The sequence below is a fragment of the Cucurbita pepo genome, chromosome 3 (genome assembly GCF_057944985.1).
Source record: "Cucurbita pepo subsp. pepo isolate OVF chromosome 3, ASM5794498v1, whole genome shotgun sequence".
NCBI classification, from domain to species: Eukaryota; Viridiplantae; Streptophyta; class Magnoliopsida; order Cucurbitales; family Cucurbitaceae; genus Cucurbita; species Cucurbita pepo.
The window spans coordinates 14,356,830-14,368,183 of record NC_141800.1 but is presented as its reverse complement, the minus strand read 5'-3'; the positions used below and the strand labels follow the sequence as shown (position 1 = coordinate 14,368,183).

Genomic DNA, 11,354 nt, shown 5'->3' with positions numbered 1-11,354 from the left:
TATAATCACTGAGTAAGCTATAAATATGTGTCAGACTCTATAACCTAACATTTAGAAACAAAGGAAAATAAATCGATAATAAGAGGATTGACGATAAAGAAGGAGGCATCATCCGAGTATGAATATTGTATACAAACCCAAGAAGTATACCTTCTAATTAATATCATTATTTCTTTGGTTTAAAAGTTCTCTTCAAGGTTTTTTTGTTTTTTTAAAAATTATATTTACTTTATTTCATTGTATTGGCAATTCAAACTTAGAAGTATATTTTTTAATCGGTTAAATTATACACAAATTAATAACTTCTTTTCTACCTTTTAAATAATGAATTAGAATATGAACACAAAATTAAATAAAGAAATATTCCATGCATAGTACTATGCATGATCCATAATAATAATAATAGCAACTAATTTATATTTGCATTTTATTTTATTCCACATTATTTTTAGAAGCATAATTATTTCCATACAAAGCATCAGTCAAAGAGAGAGTTCTTTTAGTTAATGTTTGGCCAACTTTTGCATGTGGGTTTGAGATGGCAATTTGACATGAGTGGCCACTCCAATGGCTTCAAGAAACCTAATAACATACCAACCAGGATCATATTCCCACCATTCAATGCCCAACCTAGCTGAGTACTCGAAAGCATGATGGTTATTGTGCCAACCTTCTCCAAATACAAGAAGACTTATCCACCTATGAATTAAAAAAAAAAAAAAAAAAAGATTATGATAAATAGAAAAATATAATTCTATTTTAGCAATTGTAAAATTTAAATTTAGATGTTCAGACTTAAGTTTTATCTAAATTGGGAATAATAGTAATAAATTTCATGAAGAGAACTATGTAAAAATGTATTGAAATTTTATAGAAAGAAAGAACAATGAGATCATCTTTTGTTTGGCAAAAATAATATATAAACCATTTTTAAGATTTATGGAAAGAGATTAAATTTAAAAATTTTAATTAAAGGGGCTATTTTTCTTTTAATTTCGAGGAGAACTGTTTTTAAAATTTATTAAAAATACAAACCCTAAATTGATTCGGTAATCCTTTACTTAACAATGATACATACCAATTGTTTCTTGATAAATCGTTCGTTTTCCAAGGTTTCTTTCCCCACATATGACATACTGAATTCACCAAGAATGTTGCATGTAAACCCACTACAATTCTCACACACTGTCGAACAAAAAAAATAATGTCACATTTTATACCTCATATTTCTAATAATCACAATATCTACTTTATTTATTTTTAAAAACATTTAAAATCATATCTCATATACATTCGTTTAGTTGAGTTCTGAGCTTTGTAATATTTAGGTTATAAACAAATTTAATTTCTAAAAATCGAGCTAAAAAGTAAAATAACCCGACGTGTTATTTGATCAAATTGAAAGTATTTTTGTAAAGTTATTCATCAAATTATCATAACATATAAAATTGTAACTGAAAGGAAATAAACAAATGAAGAAAGAGGTGTTTTTTTCATACCATTCCCCAAATGAGGAAAGGAGCGCCTCCAATGCTATAAAGTATGACGGCAAGAGCAATTGGATGATATATATATGTTTTGTGAAGAAACCTATAGAATGTTTGCTTCTCCAAATCCGTAGCATTTTCCCATTTTCGACGTTTCGGAATCATTTCATTAATGCTTCGATCCCTTTTGTGAAGATACCAAGTAAGATGACTATACCAAAATCCTTTAATCGGACTATGTGGATCTTTTGGAGTATCAACATATTGATGATGATATCTATGTGTGCTCACCCAATAGATTGGATCACCCTATCAACAAATATTTAGAACTAATCAACGTGCTTTTAAAATCAATCTTGAATGCATTTAATTTGAGAATAAAGTTTGTCAAACCTGAAAACTATGAACACCACAATATGCAAACAAGTATTCAAGCCATTTCGGAAGTATGAAACTTTTATGTGTAAGATTCCGATGATATGAAATAGTGAGGCCAAAAAGACCTGTAATATGATATAAGGCAAAACAAATCGAAATTGCCCCCAAATTAACTTGAAAAGGTGCAAAAATACAGAAAAAATGCATAAAGAAGAGAATGAATACAAATTTTTTGTTTATCTTGGGCCATTTTCTCTTCCCAAATGACATTGGAGGCTTCACAATTCGCTCTGGGTCTCTTGATGCATCCATTAAAGTGGGGTTGCTCTAGTTGAGGAGGCTTCACAATTCACCACCTCCTCTTGCATATATATTTATAGTGCAACTTTTAAGTCTCAATGTAAAAATTTAAGGCTCTTCCAATTAAATGTATAGCTTAAGTGCAATATATAGCTATATATAATAACAATAATAATAATCATTTATTATACATTTAAACTAATTATTTTCACTTTTTTTAAAAAAACAACTATATTATATTGCACTATTAATTTTAACATAGCTTGAGGGCGTTTGGATTGGATTGATGAGTTAGGTTATAAGTGGAGCTAACGAGTTGGTAAAGTAAAGTTAATAAGTTGGGTTCTTCCATTAGAGACTAAGTTCTTGTAGCTTTGCTTTGGACTTTCCAAAAAGACCTAAGAGTAATAGAGATGTATTTCTTATTTATAAATACATGATCATTTCAAGAATTGGCCAACGTGGGACTCCTTCCCAACCATCCTTGAAATTTTGGGGAGACAGAAGGAAACAAGAAACAAAGAAGGAATTGTTCTTCTTAGAAACGAATCAAAATCACCGATCTCCTGCATATGTCGGGTTCGATCTTTGTTGAGTTAACTCAAAATTCATTAATATCGTGGATTTCAATTCTTTAGCTGGAATTGCCATTCGAGTTCTAGCTTGTATGTGAGGGAATTAGTTATTAAATGGAGAGCTAACATGTTGGTGGAGCAATCTAAGGAGTTGGGTTTGAATATTTTACCCTACGCCACCCAACCTATGGCCCCTTAGTTTTAGTGTTAGTGAGTTTCAAATTGGTAATATCATTTATGGCTTATAAAATAGCTATATTCATAGCATCCATTAAGAATAATCAATCTTGTGAATGTATAAAAATAACTACAAATATTTAATCTTTTCGAAATTCGTTATTTGAGAAGATTAATATTTTACAAGATGATTATATGGGATTCGATTTTAATCCAGGTTGAGTTATGTACTCTTGACCGTGAAAATTTATCCTTTGATTTGCATTTGTGACGGGTTGTGAACATAAATGTACTAGATGAAATTCACTTTTTTCCGGTAAAGAAAAGTATATGAATAGTTCAAGTGTTGATTTCAAGACTTGAAGAATGAGCCCTTCTTCTTTCCATGATTCGAAAGAGACGTAGTTTATGATTGGATGATTAGCAAATAGTTTATTAAAGGATCAAGAATACTTGGTGAAATATTCAATTGCCGTGGTTAAACAAACTTTTTACGTATACGAATAATTTGTAAAAATGAATTTTTCAATTGCGTTATAATTAATTTTATATCATTAAAATTTATAATTCTTAAATCCATACGTCATCAATTCCACCCTCCACCAAAATCTCTCTCCTCATTTTTTTCTCCCAAAAAGAAAAACTAAATTCCTCTTCAGATTTTCCATCTATAGTCAAAGGTCTTCTATCATGATTCATCTTGCAGCAATGTTGTAACGACTCGAAAATTTTCACCTAAAATTTTCACCTAAGATGACTAAACCAAAATCCATTAATTGGACTGTTCGTCTTTTTTATTGTCAAAGAACCGATGATGATATCTATGCGCGCTCACTCAATAGATTGGATCACCCTATTTAAAAAATATTAAAAAAACATAAATCTTCAAATACTTTTGAACTAATCAATTTGTTTTTAAATTGTCTTTTTTGTCTAACTTAACCACTTGTAAAAGTACATGAATAAGGTGTGTTAAATACCAACTCTGAAACTTATGAAGTCAAAAAAAAAAAAAAAAAAATCAAACCATTTAACAACTTTGAAAATTTTATGTGAAAGATTTTGATGATACGAAAGTATGATGCCAAAGAGACCGGTAATAATATATAAGGTAAAACAAAGTAAAAGGACAATCCGAAAAAAATATAAAGACATTGGAGGCTTCACAATTCTCATTGGTTGTCTTGATGCATCCATTAGAGTGGGCTTGCTCTAGTTATGGAAGCTTCACCACCTCATGCGTACGTAGTTATTATCTAGGTTAAGGGCACATACCTATTTGAAAATGGTCCATTATGATCGTGTAATTCATTATAACTTTAAAATAATTCACTTTTTTTAACCGCTCTATCCTAGCTATTGTACAATTGTAGTAGCCATTCTCTTAAGACGTAACTTAATGTTACCACACAAATGCTATGGTAAGATTTGAGTTAGAAAGGGTATGAACTTTCATAACTTTTCTTTTTAAATTTTAAGTTAACAAATGAATGAAATTAAATTTGGTTGGATTCTAGAATTCTGTAGAAAAAGATACGAAAATCATAAGAATTTCATGAAAAAGAAGGAAATCTTGAATTTCTAAAAAAATTGTTTGACATTCCTATGTAAGCAAGTTTCATACATGAGTTAGTAGAATTTGAAAATTCAAAAGAAAAAAGAATATGGTGCACACGTGAATTAATCACGCATGAGTCCGTGTGTGGTTGCATTAAGGAGTGTGAGGCATGTGATAGGTGCATAGTGAGTTGTTTTTCCTTCCCTTCAACTTTTGTTGGTTTTCGATCCAATTTTGACTTGAATTAGGATTAATTTGTAAAATTTGTTGAGATTTGGAGCATCGGGTGATCACGAATAGGAGGAGCATGTAGCTAGGGTGATCAGGAATAGGAGCATGTAGGCGAGCCGTACTTATAAGGATTGGTAATATACACTATATTGATGATCATCATGTCTCATATGACATTCAATAGTCTACTAACTTCTAGACATCGTTATGGACAGCTAGCACGACTATGATGGGTCCAGGGGATGCGAACCACCTGGGAGTTTACGCTTGCACATGTGGGTCATGTGTAGGGAAGTACTACACATCCAATTTTATCCAGACTAGAGGTCACCCTATGATAGTTTTAAGATAGGTCCTTAGATCATGAGTAACATGTATTTGCATTATTTGAGACCAGGCATCTCTATACGTTTGACAGCAACATTGTAAGAAGAGACCATGACAAGTGCATAGAACAGTAATATTTTATTTTCTTAGACTTAGGATAGTATATGACGTTTTTACTTTTAGTGTTTTAATTATTTTATTTATTATTTCTTTTACGTTGTTTTAAGATGTTTTCGAACACGTAAGTCCATGACAGTAATTTAAGATGAAGTTTTAAATATTTAATTCTACATAAGAGTACAGAGGATGACAATAATGACTTTAGGTTAACAGAAATCTAGAGTCGTTAGATAATCATACATCCAACATGTTAATTCACTTGCATAAAGATTAATTAGAATAGTAGCAACAATTTATATTGGCATTTCTTTTATTTCACATTATTCCACATTATTTTTAGAAGCATAATTATTTCCATGTAATACATCACTTAAAGAAAGGCTTCTCTTAGTTAATCAGTGGCCAACTTTTGCATATGGGTTTGAGATGGCAATTTGACATGAGTAGCCACTCCAATGGCTTCAAGAACCCTAATAACATACCAACCGGGATCATATTGCCACCATTCAATGCCCAACCTAGCTGAATATTCAAAGGCATGGTGGTTATTGTGCCAACCTTCTCCAAATGCAACCAAACTTACCAACCTATGGAAAATAAAACCCATAAAAGTTTAAATAAACAGCAAAGATATAATTCTATTATTAATATAAACATGGATTACTTAATAAATATAAAACAAAAATAATATTTTAGCAAATAATAATATTGTATATTTTGTGTTAGAAGTTATTTAAATAGGTAAGTTGATAAAATATGTTAGTAATTTTAATACGTAGTCAAAAGTTACCTATAAGTAATCAATAAAATACTAATCATCATTCCAAAAGACGATGATTCAATCTTACACTTTTATCATAACTGAAGTACATATGTATGATGAAACAAAAACTCATACAATAATTAATTTGATCATTTGAGTATTGTTACAAAGATGGGCACAAGATACGCACCAATTGTTTCTAGATAAGTCGTTTATTTTCCATGGTTGCTTTCCCCACATATGGCATACTGAATTCACTAAGAATGTTATGTGTAAAACCATTACAATTCTCACACACTGTCGAACAAAAAGAATAATATGTCATATAATTCATAATACTAATGATAAAAATAAATTGCTTATTTATTTTTAAAATTTTTAAAATCATATCACATATGTATTACTTTAATTGAGTTATTGAAGTTGGTTGGGTTATAAACAAATATAATTTCCAAAAATCGAAAGGAAAAAAGTAAAATAATCGAAAGTGTTATTTGATCCAATTGAAATCTTTTTGTAAAGTTATTTATCAAATTATCATAACATATAATAAAATTGTAACTAAAAGGAAATAAACAAAGGAAGACAAAGGAAATAAACAAAGGAAGACAAAGGTGTTTTATGTTACCATTCCCCAAATGAGGAATGGAGGGCCTCCAATGCTATAAAGTAGGGCTGCAAGAGCAATGGGATGAAGTAAATATGTTTTGCGAAGAAACCTATAGAATGTTTGCTTCTCCAAATCGGTAGTATTTTCACTAACGCTTTGATCCCTCTTATGAAAATACCAGGTAAGGTAACTAAACCAAAATCCTTTAATCGGACTATGTGGATCTTTTGCAGTATCAACGTATTGATGATGATATCTATGTGTGCTCACCCAAGAAATTGGATCATCCTATCAACAAAAATCATGATATGCTTTAGAATTAATCAACCAACTAATTTGAGAGTTATAATATTAGAAGAATAAAGTTGATCAGTTATTAAACCTGAAGAGCATGAACTCCACAATAAGCAAACAAATATTCAAGCCATTTGGGAACTTTAAAACTCTTATGGGTAAGATTTCGATGATATGAAATAGTGATCCCAAAAAGACCTGTAATAATATATAAAGCAATACAAATCGAAATTGCACCGAAATTAATTTGAAACGGTGCAAAAATACAGAAAAAATGCATAAGGAAACTAATAAAGACAAATTTTTTGTTTATCTTGGGCCATTTTCTCTTCCCAAATGACATTTGTTTCACAATTCCCTTTGGTTCTCTTGATGCATCCATTAGAGTGGGATTGCTTTAGTTGAGGAGGCTTCACCTCACCACCTCTTGCACATGCATTTATAGTGCAACTTGCACATGCATTTATAGTGCAACTTTTAAGTCACAATGTAATAATTTAAGGCTCTTCCAACTAATGTATAGATTATTTAAATGCAATATGCATACTACAAATTAAATATTGATTATGAAATGATGGATAAATACATAGCTATAATAGTAATAATAATAGTAATATTATTAATAACAATAATAATCTTAATTTATTATACATTTAAATTCATTGCTTCCTGAACAATGAGCTATTCAGAAAGCAATGAATTGGCTTTCTGAACAATGAGCGGTTCAGAAAACAATGAATTGGCTTTCTGAACCGCTCATATTATATGGTGGGATCTATCTTTTCATAACAATATCGTGACTTGGCTTTGAACTCCGCTTTCCAATCTTTACAAGGTTGGATGTGTAGTAATTCCCTACACACAGCCCACACACGCGTATATAGACCCACTAGGTGGGCTATATACATATCTTTGAGCCTGACTTGTCGGGCTAGCTTTCGCTAATGGATTATCGGACGCCACAAAGGGAAAGGGCCCGCATAAGATCATGGCGAACATAAATGTCGTAAGGTATGCAACCTTACTAATCGTAAAGGAGAAGTATTATAATGACTCATTTTCAAGGTTTCGAGAAATCGGACTGCAACAAAAAGATGAAAACAAAAATAAATAAAACAAAAGTAAGGAAAACATACCCTTGAAAATGTAGAAAAATACAATAAAATTTGCATAATTTAAAATCATACAATACAATGGACGAAAATAAAAATCGAAATCAATAGAATATACAAAGTAGGTACTGAATTACAAATGGGGAACATAGAATATACCATGTAGGTACTATATTAGTTATTTACAAATGGGGAACAGGTGCACGATACCAAAAGAATACATATAACAACCCTAAAAGAAAAAGAATCCAAATTAATACTAACGCCCAAGGTCGACAGCCCTCTGTGATAGTGCAACTCTCGAACACTTCCTCACCTCGATCGATACCTAAAAAACAAAATGAAAGGAGTGAGTATAAAAACACTCCGTAAGTAGCCTACTTGTAGGCTTTCATCACATCCTTAAACTAATAAGTTTTTACCGGTTTGTCATAAAGCTCTAGAAAATTTGAGCCTAGCTGAGGTATTCCTTACTATTACTTCCCTTTACATCGTGCCTATCCCAAACTAAACTATTTTGTAGTTCCTCATTTCCTCTCGGAGTGAGTTTTCTCCCCCACATAATTGGAATTCCTCTATGTACTATTTATATAGTCCCTTTTCCACTCTCACGGTGGGTTTGTTTTACACACAATAATATGTCTTCAATTAGCTATCTATATAGTCCCTCGTCCCCTCTCAAGGCGGGTTATTATACACACAATAGCTATTCCTCGTTTTATCTACTTATGCAGTCCCTCGTCTCCTCTCACGGTGGGTTACCGTACATACAATAGTAATTCGTCATGTTACCTACTTATGTAGTCCTTCGTCCCCTCTAAAGGTTGATTATCGTACATACAGTAGTAGTTCAACATGTTACCTACTTATGTAATCCTCGGTCTCATCTCAAGACGGGTTATACCCTACACAAAGTAGTGAGTCTTAGGTCCCTATTTATGTAGTCCCTCATTCCCTATAAATACGGGTTATATCCTATACACATAGTGATAACTCAAATAGTTCTATTCACGTCACCATCAATTTTATAAGTTCTCATAGTTCTCCTTGGGTGCCATAGATGCCCTAGAACAAGTCACATCTCACATTTCCAAGCCGCTTAAGATTAGCTCCTTATAGCTAAGCCAAATCTCGGGATGCACCTAGGTCTTTGATCGCCGCTTACAATCCTTGGGTGCTCAACATATTGGCCTAAGACTTTACATAATCACTCTAGTTCTAATGCTCTAAACTTATTCTGATTCATGCATGCTTTACTAGGGAGATATTCTATCGTTCACCTAATGCATAGAAAATCATGATCTAAAAATATATGCATGCTTAATAAAGATGTATTCCTATCGATCAAGTCAACGTAGATAATTTGAACATACATTCACTTTAATCCAGCATACAATTTCATCATACAATTTAATCATGCTCAACCGGGAGTTAACATCCATGTAGCACCGGGTCAGAAAATCACAAATTTCTCATCCTCCCTTCTAGGGATGCATTTAATAAACATGCATTTTCTATTCTCATGCTATGTGGAGTGGGAAATTTGACCCTAATATAAAAAGGTGGTCCCTTGGCTTACCGAGTCATAACAATTGCTCTATTTCATTCCACTTGAATGGTTCAATGCCAGTCTGATAATACATTTTCTGTAGCTCCAGCTCGACCTCTTAACCAATCCGACTTGGGTTTGATATTTTTAGATCCTTTAAAGGTCGGCTGTACTGGCTCGCATTGGATATTTTCAAACCCTTTCCAGGCTGGTTTTATGGCTTGGGTCTGATATATTTCAGACTCTTTCCTGCCATTTTTTATTTATTGAGAGGCATTTTTCACACTTTGGAAAGTGTTTAAGATTAAATTAGACTGCAAGGATAGCTTTAAGCTATCATTAAGGAAGCATATTGATTTTGGCTTAGGCCAACTAAGTACTGGTCTTACGGTTGACTTGATTGAATGATTTGTTTATTATATGAGCGATACATACTTTGTGGCCCTTTGAGTGTGTCGTGTTTCATGATTGAATGATGTGTACTCATGATATATATGTTTTGCCATGTTACAAAAGAAGTTGTGTTATTTGCTACATTGTGATATGATTATGCTACAATGCATGAATCTCCAAGTGTCATGCCATGTAAACTACGTTAATAAGAACAATCTATACCTATGAAACATAAGAAAGCTATGTATAAAATTATGGAAGGTATGACTAGTAATATGTATGTATGTCCCATAGAACGATCTAACGCTTTGATCTCTCTTAGGAAGACACCAAGTAAGATGACTAAACCAAAATCCATTAATTGGACTATGCCGATCTTTTTCAATATCAACGAACTGAGGATGATATCTATGCATGCTCACACAATAGATTGGATCACCCTATTTAAAATATATTAAAAAAACATAAATCTTGATATACTTTAGAACTTATCAATTTGTTTTTAAATTAGTCTTTGCATCTAACTAGACACTTTTAAAAGTAAAAGAATAACGTGGGTTAAATACCAAACCTGAAATACATAAAGTCTATAATAAACAAACAAGTAATTAAGTATGATACGAAATTGGTATTTAACCTGAAATACATAAAGTCTATAATAAACAAACAAGTAATTAAGTATGATACGAAATTGTGACAATGAAGAGACCTATAACAGTATATAAGGTGAAAGTACAATAAAATACGAAGAAAATGCAAAAGGAAAAGGGAGGCTTTACAGTTCTCATTGGTTGTCTTGATGCATCCATTAGAGTGGGCGTTGCTCAAGTTGAGGAAGCTTCACCACCTCTTCTAGGTTAAGGGCACATACCTACTTCAAAATGGTCCATTATCATCATGATTATGAAAACATAGATACGTACTTAAAGCTATATAATAACAACAATAATAATCGTAATTTATTATAGAGTTAAAATAACAAGTAATAATAATCGCAATTCATCATAACTTATGAGTTACTATTTAGATTAATTTAGAGACATTTTTTGGCTGAGCATCCTTTACAAAAGTTTCTGAAAATGTTATTCTCTGCTGATCGAGGCTTTCAATTGCTGGAATTGGTCAAGAATATAGTAAGAACTATAGTTTAAGAATACCAATTCAAGAAATGTTTACTTTATATCCGTTTATCTTTTTCCATAGTTAACGAAATCGCATTAAATAAATTTGGTTGAATTTCTAAAAACATTTTAGGTTTGATGAAGTATCCAAGTTTAATAGAGTTCTATACAAAAATATATGAAAACACAATTTCATGAAAACGAAAGAAATCTTGATCCTCTGACATTCATATGCAAGCACGTTCATGGAATGAACTCGCATTGTAGAACTTGAAAATTTAAAAGAAAAAAAAAAAGGTGCACACGTGAATTTATCACGCATGAGTCGGTGTGTGGTTGCGCACCTAAATAACTAAAAT

General features: G+C 31.8%; 2 protein-coding genes across 2 annotated transcripts; both read right to left on the bottom strand.

Moving 5' to 3' along the window:
• Nucleotides 1–329: 329 nt before the first annotated feature.
• LOC111791868 (palmitoyl-monogalactosyldiacylglycerol delta-7 desaturase, chloroplastic-like) lies at nucleotides 330–2,224 on the bottom strand. Its single transcript, XM_023673370.2, has 4 exons — nucleotides 1,881–2,224; nucleotides 1,500–1,796; nucleotides 1,079–1,185; nucleotides 330–699 (listed from the first exon to the last, which is right to left on the bottom strand). The coding sequence occupies exons 1-4, from the start codon at nucleotides 2,175–2,177 to the stop codon at nucleotides 504–506; spliced, it is 897 nt and encodes a 298-aa protein (XP_023529138.1). The 5' UTR covers nucleotides 2,178–2,224; the 3' UTR covers nucleotides 330–503.
• Nucleotides 2,225–5,420: 3,196 nt separating this feature from the next.
• Nucleotides 5,421–7,206, bottom strand: LOC111791869 (palmitoyl-monogalactosyldiacylglycerol delta-7 desaturase, chloroplastic-like). The gene is made up of 4 exons (XM_023673371.2): nucleotides 6,909–7,206; nucleotides 6,545–6,814; nucleotides 6,107–6,213; nucleotides 5,421–5,740 (listed from the first exon to the last, which is right to left on the bottom strand). Exons 1-4 carry the CDS (start codon nucleotides 7,200–7,202, stop codon nucleotides 5,545–5,547), a joined length of 867 nt encoding a protein of 288 aa, XP_023529139.1. The 5' UTR covers nucleotides 7,203–7,206; the 3' UTR covers nucleotides 5,421–5,544.
• Nucleotides 7,207–11,354: the final 4,148 nt, after the last annotated feature.